This window comes from Eumetopias jubatus, unplaced genomic scaffold, assembly GCF_037043125.1.
Source record: "Eumetopias jubatus isolate StellerSeaLion01/CBP00866 unplaced genomic scaffold, mEumJub1_p1.0 scaffold_2, whole genome shotgun sequence".
In the NCBI taxonomy this organism is placed as follows: Eukaryota; Metazoa; Chordata; class Mammalia; order Carnivora; family Otariidae; genus Eumetopias; species Eumetopias jubatus.
The window spans coordinates 52,170,593-52,194,217 of NW_028274808.1; the positions used below are offsets into that span (position 1 = coordinate 52,170,593).

The window sequence follows — 23,625 nt, forward strand, 5'->3', positions numbered from 1 at the left end:
CTTACTCTTACCCATCACAAGAATTCCTCACAGAAACACACCGCAAGGTACGTCCTATAGCTGGCCAGCCAATGCTGCTTCCTTTCTCTGAGTAGAAACCTTTCTATATATTTCATCCATCAGTACTAGTTCTTTCTTATGAAGCATTAACAAACAAATCTGTTCCTTTTTTAGAAGATCAGTAAAACCGTCTGGACATTCAAAGTCAGGATTTCTCTTTAGGCAAGGCAGGGTTTCTTAATTGCTGATTTGCTAGTTCCTATGCATAACCTGCTTTCCAGATACTTTGAGGTCCCAGGCCTCAAAGAATAGTTCAAATACAGTCACCAATGCAGAAAATGAGCAAAAAGCTTGTTGCTTTTAGCATGCAGGCACAACCGTTCTGATATAGCCCAAGCCTATATGTGGGATAGCTGCCATACTTACATACTCTGGCTTATGTAAAACCGAGGTCAGGTTACAAAGTTAATTCTAAGTTAATTCTCATCTGACTGCTACCAAATGAGATCTTTCCAGGATTAAATGAGACTTTACATATCTTCATAAAATTTCACCTATTTAGTTTTGGTTAAATAAAGTGTTTTCCAGTTTAGAGAGATTATTTTGAATCTTGATTCTGTTATCGATGGTCAAAATGATGACGAAAATTACTGAAGTCATCAATGCTGGCAAAAAAATAAACTTTAGACCTTAAATATCTTATTTGACCTGTTTGTGGGCTCAGTTTAAATTTATCTCTAACTAAAAGGTTCTTCATTAGAAGACTGCTTTAGAAAATACTAGGTTGGGAAAGCTGCCCAGCTTTTGAATCCTGATGCCCAGATCTGGGGTGAGGAGATGGGGGCAGAGTGATAGAGGCTGCAGAAAGGGGGAGAGATTTAAATTTAAGAGTTCACATCCAGTAAACCATTTACAAAACTCAACCTAATTCATGAATATAGGTTATTAACAGGAACATTTAGAACTAAGGAAGAATGGTTTTTGATTCAAGGACATTTCAAGCAAAAATTAAAAAAAAAAAAGGACTCTTCTCTTCCCAATGATCTTCCCTTACGAGGTAAGGAGGGCAGTTTATAGAGCTAAAACAATGGTCAAAAATACCCCATGAACTCAAAAGAGAGCCAAAAGAGAAGGAAGGGTCTGCTTGGAAGTGAGTTTTCAGATTTGACAATCAGTCAGAAATGGGAAAGAAAGGGGATTCATATTAACTGACAAAAAGGGACATAAGTCATGCTTTGGTTCAAAAGCAAAAGCCATCAGATTATTCAAGCAAAGTAATCATTAACTGGGGTATCCTGGGAGCATACAAGAAATACAAGGTTTCTAATTCAATCAGGTTATAGAGGTAAAGAAATTTTTTTTTTTTTAAGATTTTATTTATTTATTTGACAGAGAGAGATACAGCGAGAGAGGGAACACAAGCAGGGGGAGTGGGAGAGGGAGAAGCAGGCTTCCCGCGGAGCAGGGAGCCCGATGCAGGGCTCGATCCCAGGACCCCGGGATCACGACCTGAGCCAAAGGCAGACGCTTAACGACTGAGCCACCCAGGCGCCCCAAGAGGTGAAGAAATTGACAATTATTTTGCCAAGAGCCTATGCCAGAAAACTGCTGTTTAGAGAAATGAAGTAGGAATGCTGGTAACAGTCTCAATCCTTGATATGGTTTAGGAGTATTTTCTCTAGTGATAAGGCTGAATCAGGAAACAAGCTGGATAGAGGAAGGAAACTGGGAAGGTGGGGGGAGGGGAAAAAATGAGAGAAGCAAAAAAAAAAAAAAAAAGGGAGTATCAGGAAGTTCAACAAGATAGGAACTAATGGGATTTGTTTTTCAGTGTCTCTAACTCCAACGCATACACCAAGTAAGAAAAGATACACACACACACACACACACACACACACGCACGCACTCGTATCTATAACTCCTGGCAGGCACTGGCCAGCACAAGTACCTGCTGCAGGTCTCAAGGGGCCCTGGTAATTTCAGTTCAATATATTCGATCATTTCTTTGTCTCCACAGAAAGTGCATATATCTCCAATTTAGGTGCACTCCAATCCTGAGTTATTGTCTTTCTAGTACAAAGATTATGGGGAAAGGAAATGAAAGACTTGGAAATTAAAAATGCACAACCAACCATTCCCACACAGAGCTGTTTATTAAAAGTTTTCTGAGTAATTGGTAGTTTGTGATGATCTTTCACTATGTAAGTGAGTAGTTCTGAACAGCCAGATTCAGATAGGGAACCGGTGCTTCTAGATAGTCTCTGTGGCTGGAGAAAATACTGAGCACCAAGAAAGTGAGAGTATAGTTCCTGGAGACAGGAACGCTCTGTTCTTCTACACAATACAAGGCTCACTCCTACTACCCTCACAAAGAAAATTTTCATTTTAAGTGATTTTTTTAATTTTAATTTTTATTATTTTTTTAAAGATTTTATTTATTTATTTCACAGAGAGAGAGACAGCTAGAGAGGGACACAAGCAGGGGGAGTGGGAAGGGGAGAAGCAGCCTCCCCGCTGAGCAGGGAGCCCGATGCGGGGCTCAATCCCAGGACCCTGGGATCATGACCTGAGCCGAAGGCAGACGTTTAACGACTAAGCCACCCAGGCACCCCTTATTTTTATTCATTCATTCACTCATTTATTTATTTATTGCACAGTCCTGGATTTTAATGATTCTTTTCGGATCAAGAACTCCCTGGAAAATCTGATGAAAGTGTTCGACTTGTATGTCTACCTACATGTACATATGCCACTAATTCTGCATGCAATTTAGGAGTTTACCAACTCACTATGAGTGTACCCTGACATACTGCCCAAGGAGCTCTCCTATACTGACACAAAATAATTATATCACTTTTTACAGATATATCACTTTACAGTTTCATATACTTCTGAAATTACTAAAGTAAATGATTTAATTGATACCTTTGGACTTTAAAGACATCAAACAATATGATTTCTACAAGGCATTTTTCTAAAGATCTATAAAAGACATAAAATCTAGCAGGCATTAAGTGCCCAAGGTAGATCATGGAAACTATGATCAGCCCTTAAAACCTCAGTATTGATTACTGATGTGAGCTGACTCAGTGTGTAACTGTGAGAGATCAAGGGGTTCATACATATAATATTCAATTTTGAATTAGACAATTCTGTTGACAGCAGCGGCTGCTGAGGTTAGGGATGGTGCGGTGGGGGGTGACTATAACTGGGGATAGTATGAGGGAGATCCGTGTGGTGAGGGAACAGTTCTGTAATTAACTGAGACAGTGGTTACAGGATCCACAAATGTCATAAAGTGGCACAGAACTACACACCTGGATTGTACCAATGTCAATTTCCTGGTTTTCATACTGTGCGACAGTTATGTAAGACGTAACCACTGGGATAACTGGGTGAAGGGTCCAAGGAACCCCTCTGAACTATCTTTGCAACTTCCTTTTCATCTGTAATTACTTCAAAATAAAAAGTTTTAGGGGCACCTGGGTGGCTCAGTCAGTTAAGCGTCCGACTTTTGCTCAGGTTGTGGTCCCAGGGTCCTGGGATGGAGCCCTGCATCGGGCTCCTTGCTCTATGGGGAGCCCGCTTCTCCCTCTGTTTGTGCTCTCTCTGTCAAATAAATAAAATCTTAAAACGTTTTAAAGCAAAAAAAGGCCAAAAAAATCTGTTATTAATCAAGGGCTGCCGCTATTTCTTGGATATAAACGTATTCAGAGTCTTCAATTCATATGAGAGACCAGGAAATGCACACATAACACAGCATCTATGCTCCAGAAACTCAAGCTAGGTCTTTCTTAATTCAGTTCCAACAGCAAAATAAAATTGTTCCCATAGCTGGCCCAGGCATTTGTAATATGCTTCTGAACCCATCAGAGTTCAGTCCTGCCTGAAGGCAAGGTAGTGACGTTTTGAAAGTTGAACCACTATTTTCAGCAAAATGAGAATAAAAGTCAACCAGTTTCCCACAAAGTTATGATAAAGTATTAACTACTTATGCCTTTGACAAAATCTCAAAGAAAACTTCTAAGGCATAACTAAAATCATTTAAATGTAGATATTTATTTATTTGCAAAAAAGTTAATTAACATTATGGTACAGGGGAAAGGACAACGACTCTGGAGTCAGAGGGACCTGGGTTTAAATCCCATTTGTGCCACCTTGGACCTTTGTTAACAAATCCTTCCGAGTGTTGGTTCCCTCACTGCTAAAAAGGTGATGATAATGCCTACTTCACAGGACTGTTTTGGGGATAAGTGAAATACTATCCTAAGTGGCCAGCACTGTGTCTGGCACACAGATACTTCATAAGGTTGTGGTTTCATTTCTATCTTTACAACAGTCAGGGGTTGTAGAAATTAGTAAGTTCGGCTTTAACTCGAGAAGTAGGATGTTGCCCAAGCTAGATGTGGTCAATGCCCAAGGTTCTTTAAATCTAGATGCAAAGACAAGATCAATATCAGCACCTTATCCAGAGCACCCACAGAGGATTACTACGTTAACATTCAATACTGCCATGATGTCTAGGATTCTTCAGGTATTTGACCTCCAGCAGCACCTTTACCTTGGCAATGCCAAATATAAATTCAGGCCAATGTTGCTACGGGGGTCAGGGGAATAAAAACAAAGTGATATTCCTTCCAACTGCAAAGAGGAGCCAAAAGAGGTTATATTTTCAAACAAATCTGATCAAAGGCCTCCTGCCCTTGGCTTTAAGGACCGTTTTAACTAATACAGTAAGGTTTCATAGCAACAATTTATTCAGGGAAGGTACAGGTGTGCCTCAATGAGAGCTAACTCTATAGGTGAAAATCCACATATATCTAAAACTTAAATTTAAAAGTGACTCTGCTTTACAGAGAGAAGCAAACCAAGAAACAGACTCTCAACTACAGAGAACAAACTGATGGGCACCAGGGCAGGGGGCTGGGGGTGGATGGGTGAAATAGGTGATGGGGATCAAGGAGTGCCTTTGTGATAAGCACTAGGTGTTGTACGGAAGTGTTAAATCACTATATTTTACACTCGAAACCACTATTCCACTGTATGCTGGCATTTAAATAAATAAATACTAAAAAAACAAAGCGACTCTGCTTTACAGAAATACTTTTTACTTGGTATCTTACAATGTGATTAGGTTCCACTGCCCTCCGTCTTCTACGCACATGTAGCCGTGTACTAGACTATTAGACAGAGGCCCCGTTGACTCATGTGGCTCACGCAGCAGCGGGGCCAGCAGCATCAGCATCACCTGGGAGCTCCTCAGAAATGCAGACTCTTGTGCCCCACCCCACCCTCAAGAACTGGGATCTGCAGCTTAACACAATTCCCAGACGATCTGTGTACGTGTTAAGAGTTCCGAAGTCCTGTCCTAGGCACTATTCGTCACCCTAAAGCCAGCAGCTCTCCCAAGTGTTACATTATCAGGGCGTCTACTAGTGGCTCTCAATCCTTACTCCTAATAATCACCCAAGGTGGCTGGGTAGGCTTTATTTTAAATTAAAACTATTTTTCTTCTTCTCTTTTAATACCTATTCCTGGACTCTGACCCCCAATTTGGATTTAACTGGGCTGGGTTGGCACCCTGGCATTAGCACTTTTCTTAAAGCTCCTTAAGTGACTGCATGCAAGTGCTGTTGAGAACGACTGCTACAGACCAAGTACTGCACCCTGGTATAATATTGCCTCACCAATCAATCAGGATTTTAAATGCATCAACAAGAGGAAAACCTTAAGCTTGAATGAGAGATTAAGAAGTGCTTGGATATAAATCTTAAACAAAACACAGTATTATATCAAGGCTGGTCTTCTCCACACCAGCTGCACTGAAATAGACTTTCCCTGGGCTAGTACCTCAAATACAGGCTCACATCAACATGGTCATGAATGACTACACCACCAAAAAGCCAAGTCGTGATGGATAGTGTTGAAAAACTTCATGGCACCTAACATCATGACTTACTGACAGACATCTGTCAGAAGATTAGAAACCTCTAATCTCCTGTAACAAAAGGCTTTCCTGTGCTTACCACGTAAGTTCTTTTAAAGTTCTAGCAAAAGCCCATAAATAATACTTCCTTCCCTCATCTGTTCAACTATAACATTTCAAGAGAGTACTAGAAAAGACCAGGGTCGCAGGCAGTAGGGGCTGGCAGCAGGGAGAAAAAAAGAGGGTCAAGTAACCCAAGAAAACAAGGATTTGGAAATGCCAGCACAGTGGGAATGCAAGATTGAGAGAGCTGGAACAGAAAGGTTACCATCAGAGATCCGGGGTGGACCATGGGGCTGCTGCAAAGGCTCAAGGTATGGGCACGGGAGGGGGTAGCTAGGGCAGAGAGGAGGTGATAGAACATCCTTGAGGATACTGAAATTACTGAGGATGATCAAAGGAGAGTGATCCAAGAGAAAGATTCAGGTAAGACAGATGCAAAGTCTTGAGTGAACAAGGCAGATGGCCTGATCCAATCCAGGTCACACAGTAACCACTGAGGGGGAGAGGTGTGACCAGAAGTAGGGTTGTCTGATGATCCTCAGCTCTTTCCAACAGCCTCCCTGTGAATGAAGCATCCAGTGTGGCCTGATGACAGAACACCTCCTCCCTAATTACCCACCTGCTTTTGACATGACTCAGCAGAGACCTACAGACACCACCCCTCAGCAAGCCAATGGGGCCCAGGCCTGCTTCCTCAGTCCTCACCGCTAAAGGTATAGGGGCAGAAAAGTGCTGAAAGATGGAATTTATTCCCAACCCGCAGAGGAAATCACCCAGCACAATTTCTAATAACTAGAGTCTTTGAAAATAATATTAAGTAACAAATAGCTACTGCCCTAGAAAAATTCCTGTCGGTCTGGAGAAATATCAGAAATAAATGACACGAGTCTTTTTTGTTCTGTCGTCACCAAGAGCCTTGGTTAGAAGCCAATAAAGAAACTATAAGGAGGACATACCAGATTAGTTGAGTAATAGCTATAGTAACCATATTGCAGATTTTTGGAGACAAGACCAATTTCAAATTTTTATCCCTTCATCTCCTGAAACCTGTATTTCAAAACTTCGATTTTGGCATCCAAATCCAGGACTGTCTCTTACCTTGGAAATGGCACAAAAAACTTGTGCTGTATTACACAGCCCAATGAACTAATGAAGACTCTGAATTATGGACTCATCCCATTTAGGGTACAGTTTAGTCACCCTATTCCTATCTAGTTTTGAAACAAATATTGTAACAATGGAGGAAATACTACATTCAAATCCCTTACAGATTCTCGGTAATGATCCAACACTTTAAAAATGCTTTTAAAAGGCAATAGACCAGAACAGGACTACATACATGATACTGTTCCTCCCCAAGCCATATCCCAAACAATTATGCAGTCCAAGCAGAGCAAACAGAACCACTGCAAGCAACCACCCTCTCTCCTGTCATGGGAGAGACATTTTCCCCTTTGAATATACCAGCAAAGACATTCCTCCCCGAGTTTATTCTAGTTCTCACACAAGGGAAAAAGCAGGTAACACATATCCTTTTTCAGAATCCTTGTGAAGCATATTATCTTCCAACTATTATTATTATTAAGAGGATCACATTTAGCCTTTGTATGAAGCCTCTCAAAGTTTTTTTGGAGAGGTTTATCTAAAGAGTACTACCAGTAATAGATATAAATAGTTCTACGCACAGCAGAAAATCAAGCAGTGTTGAAACAGAACATTTATCAACTGTATGTGGCTTAATACCTCAGGAGTCTTCTTACTCTGTCTTTTCCCAAAAATGCAGTCAAGATCTGTTTTGCTCCGAGATGACAGATCCTTCCCTAGGAAAACAACATGGTGCCTTTTAGTAATACCATTTTTTCTAAAATAAGAACACGGATATAAACTATGACAATCCTGAAAGCAAAATGGGTTTTGGAAAAGAAACAATTTTGTAAACTACTGACATTCTGTCTCTCCTTCACAGACTACAACTCCTTAATTAACAAAATTAATTAATTCAAAATCACTTAAAAATCAAGTAAGTGTTTTAGAACCAGAACCCTTGACATTCTCTTAATCATAGAAACAATCAAGAGCATGTAGCATGAGAGGAAAACTGAATTTGAAAGCTAGCTCTCCCACTGGTATGCCTTCAAGGCATGATTTCTGGGTCTCTGGGTTCCCCATTTATAAAAGAGATATTATTTATTTCAAGGAGATGCAAGTTATTAGGATTATGAAATGCAGACAAAAATGGTGCTAGCTACATAGCTTTTAAACACACATGAATGAGGGCACACTGTATTTGACACATAGGAGCTTAATAATTAACTGAATGAAAGTTTTAAAAGAATATATGCAAATAAAAATGACTATATTAGGATGAAAGGATTTCAGATTTTTCGCTTTAAAATGTTCTTGACTGTTACAGCTCTACCATCTTTAAGTAAAAGGATACATAATAAGAGCAGGAAATTAAATGGCTTCTGGCAAAGCACTGTCCAAAGGATCTACGGTTCTTATTAAAAACACTAAACTCTTTCACTTAATTTCAAACCCACAAACCAACTAATTTAAAATTCACTTCTTTGGAATTTCCACTTCTACCAATAATACTCTCTGAGCAGTCAACCAAATCTATTCCCATTTGTCAACTACATGGTAAATGCATTTTAAAAGTAACTGCTACATGTAAAGTCTTGAGGCTCTGGGGGAGTGAGGCTCTGGGTCAGACACAGGAATTTGTGCTTTGAGTAGGAAGCCTGAGTTCCAATGTCACAGACTCACTTGTCTTCTTAGTTTCCTGTAGCAAACTGACTTGGCAAAGTAATGGCATGACCCAGAAGGTTCTAGTTCACTGACTATCACTGGGGCATTCAAATATGATATTGCTCAGTGACTCCATGAAATTAAAAAACAAAACACCCTTCGATTTAATGCGAAGCCAGGCGCCATAACCAGTTTCATAGGCAGCAGTACTAGATTCAATGGTCCAGTCAGTACGACCTGTTCCTATCAGGAAGGACATGCTCCTCTGTGGCTCTGTGCTACTCTCTCCTTTCTCCCTGAGCTAGAAACAAAGCTTTCCTGGTTCTGATTATTAAGCAGACCCAGACAAAAGACCCCCAATGAAACCTCCTTAGGAACAAAATGAAACATATCCCAGACAGGAACTCAGAAAATGAACCTGAAAAGTAGGGAATAAAATTGGTCACAGTGGGGAGAAGTAGACAAACCCTCAGGAGGTCTAGAGATCCATTCTTAGCTTTGTCATCGGCATAACCCATTTTGCATTGCTGAGCACATTCAGGATGGCAGTTTCCATTTCAGAAAAAGGAGTTCTACTTAGTTCAAAATATGTATAGGCCATCTTTCCCTTCTTCTGGAATGGAACAGATACCCTCAAAGAAATGCAAATTAAGATCTCTTTTACAGCAACTCAATTAGAAGGAATGCTTCAGGGATTAAGGAACAGAGGGTACATGCAAGGTCGCAATTCTAGAACAGATGTCAAACTATGAACGCGCAGAGACTGAAAACAAATCTAAACATCACAGGAAGAACTGCCAAGCTGGGAGAGACAGTAAGCTATACCAATGAAGGTGCAAGTGTTTCTAAGGTTTTGGTGATAGGTTCTTGTATCAGAAATTTTTATCCTTTAGCAAAGTTCACTTAAGTAAGTGTAGAAACCAGGATTGTTACAGGCCTTGCTCTGGATTTGATCTGGAAAACAAAACACAGAGAAGAATTAAGAGTCAGAGACCAATGGAAAGGAACTTATAGATAGATCAAAATGTGAAGATGGAAGTGATACTGAAACAGTTGTTAGTTAATGGTCCTGGCTGAATAGCTTATAAATGTTATAAAATCATGGCCACTCTTGAATAAAATATATATTTATTAAAACTGAGCTTGAAAGCTTACTGGTCTCAGTTCTGAATTAAGGTCAACTGACAGCAAATACTGTTGATAAACTTAGATGTTAGGGAAAATGACAATCAAAAACTCAACAGAATAAGAATTATATATTATCTGTCTGGGTCTGGTTCATCTGTTAGTCTTAATTTGGCCATAACATTTTGAGAACCAGGGAAAATGGTTTCCAGCAGCCAAGCTGATGTAACTGTGTCCATAAAAGGATGAGCAGGTACTTTATAGAGAAGAGTTCTTTATGATCTTTTTAGCTGTTTTTCTAATAGTCATGATTATCCAGTCCATCAGAGTGGCAAAGGAAGGAAGGGAGGTTACCACTATGGCCAGGTACACCCACGATACCAAGAAGTCCACATGGGAAGCAAATGAAACTACGAAAAATAAGTATAAGAATTTTAGAAGCACAGAGATTTGGAGCCTCTTACTTTAAGGGCAAAAGCCTTACAGAACCCAACAAGTTCCAGGGAAAACACGGTATTATAGCACCGTATTAGAACAAAGCCTGAAAAAAAACCTGGGCTTTCTACTCAGAGTAAAAGGGCGAGGGCCAGGAAAAGCACGGTAGGAGAAATAACGTTTGTTAAAATTAAAAAAAAAAAACCCAACACCAATTCAGGTGTATGTAGTTAGCTTCACTTGCTTGGAAAATTCATTTGCATCCCCCAGTCAAGAAGGATACAACACATACTGTATTTTGATTTTTGTTTTTAATGAAAATACATGGGACCAATAGTAAGCCGGGACCAGGAGATTATGGCCGTGGCACTGAAAGGGTGACGTCGGAGCACCAGGCAAGCCGCAGGACGTAGAGTGGGGGATGAAATAAGTGAGACCCGCACAACCAGTAAGAGAGCCAGAATTTTTTCCCAGCCTGCAGCGCTATTTTAGATTTAAGTGGCAAAAGAATCTGAAGAGGAAACCTGCTGCCCAACATTAGCAGAGTCGGCTCTCCCGCCGTGGGGAGGAGGGGAGCGAGCTAGGAGGACTACAGTCTGTGCGTCCAGCCTAAGGAGCCAGCCACCAGGTGTGTCTTCCAGGCAGTTTCCTCGTTTAAGAAGCAAATACTACAAACGGTCACGGGAGTAAGAAGTCTGAGTAAGATTACCAGGCTGAAGCTGCACAACCACAGTTCATGCCCCTTTCTTCCACCCACCGCACAACTGAGGGGAGGAAGAAAGCAATGCTTTCTTGATAACTTCACACTGTGTATGTGAAAAGCTTTAAAAATGGTTTTGTGGCGTTTGCTCTTTTCCCTGTCTTTTCCTCTCCACAGATAGGACTCGACGAACATTTTTCAAATTAAAAGAAACTGCATGGGGGGCACCTGGGTGGCTCAGTCGTTAAGCATCTGCCTTGGGCTCAGGTCATGATCCTAGGGTCCTGGGATTGAGCCCCGCATCGGGCTCCCCGCTCAGCGGGAAGCCTGCTTCTCCCTCTGCCCCGCCCCCTGCTTGTGTTCCCTCTCTCGCTGTCTCTCTGTCAAATAAATAAATTCTTAAAAAAAAAAAAAGGAACTGCATGGAAGTTAGGCTTTTAAACAAACACTGATGATATGAACTTTTGAATTAGGTAATAAATTGTTTAAAATTAAAATCATAAATTTGGGACTCAAGAAAGGAATAAGTATATATGTATCTCAACGAAAATGATATGGCCTATATTTAGGCGGTAGCAAATTTTACAATTCTATATGCTGCTGGAATCTCACTAAAGTTAAATTTTTGTCTTCACTCTTCCCACCAAGCTATGTAAAATGCCCTCTTCCCATGTTTTAGTCTCTGGACCACAAATGGGAGTAACAGCATGAATCATCCGCATTGAATAAACGAATTAGTTATGTTCACTAGGAGCCTACCCGCGGGCTAAAATACTTATCATCCATTATGCTGAACAATCAAAAGTTCCATAAAATGGGTCATTTCTGAAAAGTCATAAAATGCGACCTACTTTAGAACTCAATAATGACTTAAAAATCTTTCCTCATGTTCTAACAGTGGAAGCGGAGTCTGGAAGAAAGTAAGTGCTAAAGTGATCTGTGTGAGAAGGTAATGCAGCACCCAGGATCCCTGTGATCTAAGATCATCCACCTTAGAGATGACTTAGGGTTTATCATTCATATTCAGGGACAACAGCTGCTCTGCAAGGAAAGACTTCTTTTACTAAACGAAAGAACTCTAAGATATGCTTTCACCGTAGCTTGTTAAGGTGGATAGTAAATAACTATTTTCTTCACCACCTGGATTTCTGCCTCCTTTTCCCACCTTTTCCACTCACTCCCCAAACTGCCTTTCCTCTATTTTTTCCCAATCTCCTCTGCTTCCTTCCTGACAATATATCTTGAACCCTCTTCCTAATATTATAATTATAATTATAATACTAATATTAACACTAATATTAGTATTAGGCTAATACTAATAAACGAGCAAACCTCATTCTGAGAAAGTGAAGGCACAACACACGAAGCAGGTTGACAGGGTCACCTGGCAAGGGAGTGGCTTAACTAGAAATAGAAAGCAGATACTCCCAGCACCCATCAGATTAAAGTAGATTACAGAGGTTTATCCCGGCTGCAGCAAATGCTTCAGGTGAAATCATGCATACAGTTAGGTACTAAAGGAAAACTAGATTTGCTAACGTGAAAGCTTCAAAGGCTGCCCTACCATCTAAAAGTTACAGGCCGCTTTTAATGTCATTCATTTGCTCAGAATCTTTCTGCTACATCTCTCTTTTTTCCTTTAGGTTCTAATGAAAAAAGACTGGTTATAAAGTGGCAAATTTAGCCTCCCCTTACAAAGACTGAGGAACCAACAGGGACTGTCTTTTGTTCTGCAGCAGGTCAGGAGTGGAGAGAAGCCCTGATCAGAAACCATATAGGAAAACAACAAAGAAGGTTCTAGCTTGAGAGAAAGAAGAGGGGATAGCAAGAAGAGCCACACAAAAAGCACACAGGCAGGGAGAGGGAAGCAGGAAGTGCCCGTCTCTCCTTGTACACATTCCCGAAGCTATTCGGCTCCCACTAACTCTGCCACGGGCTCCCATTTAAACCAACTCCAGACCTACCTTTCAGGGTGCTGGCCCCAAATGAGAACCACCATTAATAGAGTAGTGGGAATTCTAGCTCCCACTGCTATTTAGGCAAGTTCTAGCAGTCAGGGAATTCCCAATCATGCCAACTAGACTAAAGCAAAGGGATGTGTGTTTCCTGGTATAGCAAGGTAGAAAGGTACATCCAATCTCCCATAGGAAGAACGATCATATGGTGACTAGACTATCACAACAGGATTACATTCACATTTATACCTTAAGTACAGTATGTAATAAATAGGCTTTTGTACCTGGAAAGTGTACTTAATGCACAATACTGTTCTATGGGAAAATATTTGGGGGAGTTGAGGAGTTTAAGTTAAATTGTTTCTTACCAATACAAGACTGCCACCTCATGGTTACACAGGACAACTGCACTTGCAATTGGCGGCAGTACTGGGGAGGGAAGGGGGAGGTGATGATGGAGGACTTTAGGACTCACTCACTACCCAGTTCTCAAATACATTTTCTAAAGCTACTTTGCAATGACCATGGAATGCCTAAGTTAACACTCCATTCAATGTCGAATGGTGTGGAATAATGTGATTCAGCGTGGGAGTGGGATTTCTCAAAAACAAGAAGTGTAACTAAAAATGTTGAGCAATAAATTAAAATTATTTTCTGACCTAGCCACATAAAGTCTCTTTTCTCTTTTACACAGCACGCTGACTTCCGCTTCCAGCTTTGCCAAAGGACTTGCATGTAGTCTAAAGCCGAACATGGGGCCCCACCTCAGAGTTAATGAATCTGTACTTTAACCAGATCTCTAGGTGATTCACAATAAATGTTGAAACCCTAACACTGCTTTAGGTCAAACCAGTCAGGCCACCCACACTTGTCCATTTTGCATATAAAACAAGAAATAATGTTGGTGAAAGCTAAAAATGCTTTAAGAAACCTAGTGTGAACAGAGATTTCAGCAACAAATAAAGAAATGCTTAATTTTACCTTTTGTGAATTTCATATAGTGAACACGGTTTTTGGAGATTTTAGACTTTTCTTCAAGGCTGAAAGTCTTCTTTTCTTTGTTGTCTGAGGAGTCTTAAAAAAAGAATGAAAAGCATTACATTAAACTCTCTGTAATCCATTCTCATTTATTCTTACATTGACATGGTCTGATTTAAATGAAATCTTTAGGAGCCCCATCCTTTATTACTGAACTCCAATCAAATGATTAGAAATATTCTTCTTAAACTGTGTACTAAGAATCAGGCAAGACCATTCACACGGAATTTATAAAATCCTCGAGGAAGAGAACCGAAAACTTGTGTTCACACAAAAACCTACATACAAATGTAATAGTAGCCTTATTTATCATAGTAAAATACTGGAAATAACCCGGAATTCCTTCAATGGGTGAATGGCTAAGCAAAGTCTGGTATATCCCTCTACTGCAACACTACTCCACAATAAAAAGGAACAACCTCGATGGACCTCAAGGGCATTGTGCTTAGTGAAAAAGGTCAATCTACACACGATATGTTCCACTTATATAACATTCTCAAAGTGACAACACTCTACAGCTAGAAAAGGTTTCCAAGGGACAGGGATTAAAGGGGGGTGCTGGAAGGTGAGTGTGAGTCTGAAGAAGCAGCATGAGGCAGCTCTTCTGTGGTAATGAAACAATCCTGTACCTTAAGTGTGGTGATGATTACCTGATTTTATACATGGGATAAAATTCCACAGAACTAAACACACACATACACACACACACGCGCGCGCGCGCATGCACGAAGGCTAAAAAAAATGGTGAAACCTTAATAAGGTCTGTGGTCTAATAGTCTACAAAAGTGTCAATTTCCTGGTTTTGAGGTTATGTTATAGCTGCAATAGATGTCACCACTGGGAAAAAGTAGGTAAATGGTACTCAGGACTCTTTGTAGTTACTATTTTTGCAATTTCCTATACATCTATAATTGTTTCAAAATAAGAAGTTCTTTTTAAAAAGCCAATAAAGGTAGGTTACATGATAATTAAAAAACAGAGCAGAGACGATGATCAGGGTGTGAAGGAGAGCCAGCACTGAGCCATCGCCTCAAACACCAGATTTCAGTGGAGACTCACCTTAAGGACAAAAATAACAAAAACAAATCATCGAGGGATAAACTCATGTGTTTATTCCTTTGATAAAAGAGGAAAATGTGAGCCAGAAATATCAGAACCTAAAATATCAGAGCAAGTAGATCCGGGGTTAGAGTCAATTATAGGATAGTCACTAGCTGCCCATATTCTCTCACCCTTATCTACGTGTCCAGGTAAGGCAGCAGAATACCACAGAAACAGAACATCATAGGGAGAAAGAGACTGAGTTTTCCTATAGTTATGTCATAAACCACTACAGACAGGAAGTTCAGAGAAAAGAGGGGAAAAGGAAATTTTCACCATAATACTGGAGCAAAACCAGCACATGTCCACTGAACATGTTAGCTAGTGGTAATCCTTTCCAGAAATTAGCAATTTTAAAAACAAAGTATGGATTATAAAGTAAGGCTCCGAAAGATATAAAGACAAATGTTTCAAGGTTTCAGACAATCTCTAGCATGGGTTAATTATATCATCAACCTGAAACCTTCTCTTCTGCAGTCACTTTTCAAGAAGAGCGCTTGGGGTTTTTTTCAGACATCCCCCAAGTACATTTTTCTCGTCTTTTGGAGGTCAAACACTATTCTTAAGGCACATAATATTCTCAATGTTGATGTTCCAAACACAAATCACTTAGTAAGTTCAGAGCTTAGATAATAGCTATTATCAAGTGAAGTCTTATCAAGCAGGAAGCACTGGACTAAGAGCTTTCTATGCATTCTTGTATTTCATTTTACAACCATCCTACAAAGTAGCTGCTATGAGGATTAAACTTACTTCACAGAAGGACACGGAAGCACAGAGGGATTAAATAAGGCACAGCTAGGAGGTGGCTATGAAGGGATCCAAACCCAGGTGGATATGAGGATAGTCCACATTCCCACCCACTACCCTGTGTCCCCAAAAGAGCTGCTCTTGCACTTCAGAGGATTTTAAGCATCTCTGGGGGGAGCTGTTCCATCTGCCGAGAATACAGACTTCCCACAGTATATGGAGCATAGACAGATCTTAGGGGAAATCGGTCTCTATCTACTAGTCCCTGTGCATTCTTTCCCCAAACTGCCCTGATCCTGAGTGGATGCAGCCATCTGGCTCTCCTTCACTTCACCCATGTGTCCTTCCCTCATTTAACCAGTGAGGCATGACTCTTCTCTTACCGGGGATAAATAAGGCACAAGCCGAAGTACTAGGGAGCGCCCTCTAATCAAAACAGCAAAACCAGCCCCCACCCCACACCAATCTGTCTCATCCAGAGATGCACTTCCAGAAAGATTTCACTGTAATAATAATTATCAAAATTTATAACATGTTTCCCAGTATTATTAATTGCAATCTACTGATACAACGATAACTTAATCCACAGGAAAAATATTTACACCTAAAACCTTAGGGCTTTTAGAAATAAACCAAAAATTTATATGTATTTGTTTTGGGGCCGAGAAATAGGATAGGATAACAAATCTGAAAAGTTGAAGCAAAAAAGGACATATTAACATAAAATGCTACGTGGTATGTGCAATGGAAATACTATTTCAGAGGAAAGGGAACTATGAAATATAATAGTTCTGACGACTAAAGGACTTGTTGGTGTATTTCTAGATACGTGACAATGGATATCAAATTGCTCTGGTATTTATCGTCCACTGGATACATCTGAGACTGACGTATGGATTTTATCTTGAAATGCCAATATTTCCCAATAGGCCAGAAATTACATTCTGCACAACTATTCAAAGCTATGGTTAAAAATCTTACAGATGTTGCTCTAAAAAATGTGAGACAGAGTATACTGGTTTTCAACATGTGTACAAAAAACCCTTGAAGATCCCTGTCCTAACAGGCATCCCAGTTTTTATTTTCAGAAATCTTAAAATCAGAAAGGGCAAAATATCTGATGGAAGTAACAAACATTTCCTAAAACCTTGAGGTCAGTCCACCAAAAAGCGAAGTTGAGTCTGGTAGAGAGAACTAATCAGTAAAATAATTCCTAAAAATGAAATTTTGAAGAATATACTGAATTTTATATCCCATAAGAAAATAAGGGTTATTTCTAGAATCTTTGTAAGAGTCTAAGAAAAGGACAGTATGGAATCTCTGCTTAGTTAAAAGGCCTACTGTGTGGATTTGTAAACAGTCTTAAGAAACTAAAAATATTATTATGGCAGAAAAATTATGTTACAAGGTTACTGTGCCATCTGCTTTTCAGCTTTAATACAAGTAATATGACCAAAAATTCCCTTGGATGAAGACATACTGTATTTACCAAGGATGACATGGCAGAAAAATAATGTTAGTTTTCTAGGTGACAGGGTTATCAAGAAATTATCAGCTTCAAGATTCATTCCTTGGCCAGGTCTTCCCTTAAAGGAATATTCTACAGGCTTTCCAGTACTGGGAGTGGCAGTTAGCAAGGCCCCGTTTCTTCTGAACTGCTCAGTCCCTGTTGCAAGGCTACCAGGACCCTCTAGTGGTCTTGAGGTGGAACTTAATCTGTAGATCAGCGAGTGACTCTCCAGCTGTCTTCTACTTGCCCTATATACACAAGAGTCAGTCTGCACCGATGAACCTGTGGACAAGGCTGCATGAGGACAAGGGACTACCACTTGGAAGCTGTTATACACCCACTAACTTCCTGACAAATAATACAGGGTGCCCTGGGGCACTTTAAACGTTTCACTGACTGTACTTCTGGGAAAATACATCATGAAGGCCCGACTAAACTAACTGCTCAGCCTCGGCAATCAGCACAAGGAACAAAGTGGAAAACTGTCCCAAAGCAGAGTTTTCACAACTACGATGGCATTTCTCAGAAAAGAGTACATGATACCATCACAGAGAAAAGGTAACTTTCTAGCTATCGCTGTCAAATCTCAAAAGCAAACTGCTCAAAAATCTGCTTTCTTTTCTTAGTACCTACAAAAATGAATCTCATGGCTCCTTTATGGAATCTTGAAGCTGATAATTTCTTGATAACCCTATCACCTAAGAGGTTACAGAGTTTTCTCTAATTCAGTACATCAAGGAGAAAGTTATGATACCAAACAGGGTGTGAAGTCAACTCATTTTCCCTCTTCAAGAATGAGTGTGTGGCTGCCTCTAAGAAATCGAGCCCCAGACTCAAAAGCTTCTGCCTCCATGACTATGGTCATGCAAAGCCAGCTCAAGACTGACACCCTAATCGTGTCACTGAATCCGTGTAGGAAAAGTGACGGCCATTTATACCTCACCAGATACTCATTAAGATAGAAGTTGATCCCTGATATCCAAATTGCTTCAGGTTACTCTTTAGTTAACCTTCACTACAGGTTTAATATGCCATAAATTATTGTAATTAAGTCTACCAGAAAGGGACCCATTTTTAGATTTCTTTTATTGGGACAAATATCATCATATATAGGAGTGGCTGAAGTCTGTACAGTTAGTTATAAAGCAACCTCTCCCCCCCACCCCCACCACTTCCTGGATGAGAAAAAAACAGAACACTGCCTGTATCAAGAAGCATCCAGCATCCCTGTGCCCCTTCCTCCTAGAATGGGGTTTCTCAACCCATAAACTATTGGCATTTTGGGAGGAATAATTACTTGTTTGGGGACGGAGGAGCATAGCTACGCTGTGTACTGTAGGATGTTTAGCTGCATTTCTGGCCTCTGCCCACCAGATAGAAGTAACATCTCCCCAGCTGTGACAACCAAAAATGTCTCCAAACATTGCCAAATGTCCCATGAACGATAAAATTGCCCCCAGGTGAGAACCCCTGTCCTAACAGCAACCATTATCCTGATTTTTGTGATAATCACCTTTCCTCTTGCTTTTTGTTTTGGTTTTAACCATTTACTTTGCGGGGGGGAGAGTAAGAGCCACAGAAAGTGCATAAAACATAGTGTTCACAAATAACCTATATAACTGCCAACTAGGAAAAAAAAAACAGAACCCTAATATCACCCCAGAAGTTCCCCATGGGCCCCTATGCAATCTCAACCCTTTTCCTCTCTCCAAAGGTAATCACTACTGTGACTTTCACAGTAATCACTTCTTTGTGTTTTAAAATAATTTGACCACCCCAGTATGGTACCTCAGTATCAGATTTTTGCCTATCATCTGAACTTTTTACAAGTGGAATCATACTGGATGTTAACTTTGTGTCTCACTTCTTTCAGTCAACGTTAAATTAATGAGATCCTTCTACACCAGGGAACAAACAACAGCCCATAGGCCAAACCCTACCTGCCACCTATTTTTGTAAATAACATTTCATGGGAACATAGCCACCTCCATTTGTTTATATATTGTATACTGTTAATTTCACACTCCAATAGGCAAGTTGAGTAGTTGTGACAGAGACCCTATGGTCGGCAAAATACTTCTATCTGGCCCTTTACAGAAAAAGTTTGCCAACCCCTGCTTTGGACCCTTGCATGTAACTGTACTTCATTTCTTTGCAGTTACAAACACAGCAGTTTACTTATCCATTCTACTACTGACGGACATTTGGGTGATACTGCAGATAATAAGTACTCTTTCCTTCTGACTGAAGTGCATCCTTTAAAATTTCCTTTATTGAAGGTCTACTGGTGGTAAAGCTTTGTTTGAAAACTTATTCCATCCACTTTCTTAAAAAATGTATTTGCTGAGTGTAAAATTCTAGGTTGCCAGTTGTATTTCCCTCAATGTATTACTCCAATGTCTTTTGGTTTCCCCTGTTAAGAACTCTGCTTTCATTTATAACTGTTGCTTCTTTGAAGAGAATCAGTATATTTTCTCTGGCTGCATTAACAATCATCTCTCTTTTGTGTGCATGCCTGTGTGTGCATGTATGTTTGTATTTGTGATGTTCTGCTACAATGTTACACTGTTACATCTGCTATTATGTTTGCAAGTGAAGATTTGTTTAAATGTAATCTGCTTGGATTCATTAAGTTTTTTGAATCTGTGGATTTGTTTTATCACTAATTCTAGACAGTCTTCAGCCCTTATCCCCTTAAATACTGCCTGTTTCCCATTCTCCTTTGTGCTGCTGAGCTTCTATTAGATACTAGATCTTTATCTTTCATCTAAACTTGTTTCTTATTTCTCATCTTTTCCTCTTTCACAGCTGCATTCTGGATAACTGTCTTCTAGTCTATTTTCTAGACTTTCTTCAGCTGTGTCTACTTTGTTATTAAACCCAATAGCACACTCAGTATCCAAGCCTATGGGTGCTAGAAACCGGCCACAGTCATCAATAATGCAACCTTAGCAATACCTGATAGGAAAGAAAAATCTTAGGAAACAAAGAGATTTGGATAAATTTTCAAAGAAAACCCTCATTCACCATCTAAAGCCTTTGCTACTCTCTCTCAATTATCTGGGAACTGAAAAAGTTGGGGGATCAACTTATTTTGGTATTTGTTTCATTTCTTTTGCACTAGATTTTAAGTCTCTTCAGAGAAGGCAATGAGTCTTTTTACCTATTTGCACTTCCTCAGTCTTTAAACAATACCATTAAGAAAGTGAAAAGAAAACCCACACAACTGGAGAAAATATTTTCAAATCATATAACTGATAAAGGGACTGGTACTTGAATATACTAAAAAGTTTTACTAAACAACAATAAAGACACATAACCCAACTGAACACTGGACAAAGGATCTGAATAGCTATTTCTCCAAAGATGACACACAAATGGCCAATAATCAAATGACAAAACAGTCAACATCTTCAGCGGACATGGAAATACAAATCAAAAGCACACATAGATATTACTTTGTAGCCACTAACATGGCTATAATCAAAAAGACAGATAATAACAAGTGTTGGCAAAGATGAAGAGAAATTAAAATCCTCATACACTGCTGGTGGGAATGCAAAAGGGTGTAGCTGCTTTGGAAAGCAGTCTGGCAGTTACTCAAAAGTAAACATGGAGGGGCTCCTGGGTGGATCAGTCGGTTAAGTGCCTGCCTTCGGCTCAGATCATGGTCTCAGGGTCCTGAGCTCAAGCCCTACATCAGGCTCCCTGCTAAGCAGGGAGCCTGCTTCTCTCTCTCCCCAAGCTTGTGCTCGCTCGCTCTCTCTCAAATAAATAAAAAATCTTAAAAAGTTAAACATGGAGTAATCACATCACCCAACAATTCCACTCTACGTATATACCCGAGAGAAGTGAAAATAAAGCCACAGGCCACACCAACACTGACAGTGTTCACAGCTGCATTATTTATAACGGATGAAAAAGTGGAAATAACCCAAATGCCCACCAGCTAATGAATGGGTAAATCATGGTATATTCATACAATGGAGTATTAAAAAAGGAATGAAGTTCTGACACATGCTACAACAAGGATGAACCTGGAAAACATTATGCTAAATGAAGGAAATCAGTCACAAAGGACCGCATGTTGTGGAATTCCATTTAAATGAGATGTCCAGAATAGGCAAATCTTTAGAGACAGAAAGTAAATCAGCAGTTGCCAAGGGTGGTTGGGGGGTTCATGGGGGATGACTGCCACTGGGTACAGAGTTTCTTTTAGAGGTGATGAAATGTTTTAAAATTGGTTCTGGTGAAAATTCTGTGAATATACTAAAAGGCATTGAATTGGACATTATAAATGGGTAAATTATATGGCATGTGAATTATATCTCAACAAAGCTGTTAAAACAAACACATGCACACGTAAGTATGCACAACAAGTCCTTGCCCCAGTTCTCTCCAGACTCTTAGCTGGTTCTTCTGGGTTTTAGTTCCTTCATATTTCTAAATAATATCCTTATACTGCAATATCTTACACCAATTTTCTATTGACTTCCAAAAATGGCACTGAGGAACAAGATACAATTTTCAACTGGCAGGAAGTGTGGACCTTACTGAAAAAATGCATAGACGCTAACTGGGGGAAGAGTGTTCTAGAGACGGAGAAACTAATGCAAAATCCTAAGGCAGGAGGATGCTTGATGTATTCATAAACCAGAACAGGGACCAGTGGCTAAGACGGAATGAGTAAGAAGGAGAATAGCAAGAGATGAGGTCAGAAAGGGAAAAAGGTCCATATTATATAAGGCTGCAAGGGAAAGGACTTTGACTTTATTCTGAATGAAAAGGAGGCAACAAGGGCGAGGGGGTGCTGGTGGTACTGGTGGTCTGAGAATAAGCAGCACAGACTTACACTTTGAAAGAATCACTCTGACTGTTACGCTGAAGGTCATGGCTGGATGAAGAAAGAGCAATTGAGGGCAACAGCTCCCAACCAGGGGCATTTTGCTCAGGGGACATCTGGCAATGTCTGCAGGTATTTGGGTTGCCACAAATGGGGAGGAGGTGGCGGGGGTGGGGGGTGGAAGGGGAAGAAGGTGCTAGTGGCATCTAGCAGGTAAAGGTCAGGAATGCTGCTAATCATCCTAAAATGCACAGCACATGCCTCACAACAAAGAATTATCTAGCCCAAAACATCAGTAGTGCTATGGCTGAGAAAACCAGCTTTAGAAGCTGTTATAATAATCTAGACAAGAAATAACAGTTGCTCAGACCATACTAGCTACAGTGCAGGTGACATGAAGCAGGAAGGGTCTGGATATATTCTGAAGGTAGAACCAACATTTTCTAGTGGACACAGGTCCTTGGCTTCAACAATTAGGAGGAGGGAATTGACATCAACTGAAATGGGGAAGACTGTGGATAAAACCATTTGCGGGGTGGAGGTGGGGAAGCAGCCAGAACTGGAGTTTGAGTATGTTAAGTTTGAGAAGTTGATAGCTGATGACACCCTGAATGAAGATACTGAGTTGGGGGTTCAATACAAGTCTGGAGTTTAGGAGAGATGGTAATGCAGTCATGAGAAATCTGGCAATTGTGACCAAACATCTCAGCCATGGTTTGTTATATCCAGCCATGATTTAATAAATAATTGGTGTAGCTAAAAGATGAGAGAGGTCCAGGACTGAACTGCAGGGCCCCAGACATGATAAGGCTGGGAAAAGAGAATCGCAACAGAGATTAAGGAGTGGCAGTGAAGGGGGAAGAAAGGCAGGAGATGATGCGGTCTGGGAAGGCACGGGAAACAAGTGATTCAAGGAGGGGTGAACATCTGTGCCACAGGCAAAGTAAGACAAGGACTGAAAAATGCCCAGTGGACTTAGTAACGTGGAAGTCACTGGTGACTTTGGCAAGGGCAGTTTCTGTGGAGCAGTAAGGCAAAGTCTGAAGTGGGTTTAGAAGAGACAGGAGGAAGATTCCCTGTCTTCTGCCCACAAAAGGATAAGTGCTATGGATCATGCCCCTCTACTGTAAACACTGGGAAAACAAAAGATATGAAACTACTCATCACACACTGGACAACAGGCAGCACAGGACTGTCATCCTTGACAGATGGGTAACAAAGGATGTGAGCTCTAGGGCTGCCCCAGCTTTCTGTCAAGAGGCAATTTCTGGACATGGCATAAGGAGGGGAAGCCCGCATGCGCACAAGGGTCTTACTGAAATGAAAATGTATGTCCACACAGTATACATAAATGTTCATAGCAGCCTTGGGTACGGTAGGCAAAAACCGGAAACAACCGAAATGTCCATCACCAGGTGAATGCATAAA

The 23,625-nt window shown here is 40.4% G+C and overlaps 1 protein-coding gene across 1 annotated transcript in view; it reads right to left on the reverse strand.

Moving 5' to 3' along the window:
• Positions 1–23,625, reverse strand: part of PINX1 (PIN2 (TERF1) interacting telomerase inhibitor 1) — an 87,219-nt gene that overhangs the window by 49,125 nt on the left and 14,469 nt on the right. The window contains exons 5-6 of the mRNA XM_028114205.2: positions 13,937–14,029; positions 7,733–7,809 (exon numbers count right to left, since the gene is read on the reverse strand). Coding sequence (XP_027970006.2) covers positions 7,733–7,809; positions 13,937–14,029 — 170 coding nt within the window. The remainder of the gene's footprint in view (positions 1–7,732; positions 7,810–13,936; positions 14,030–23,625) is intronic.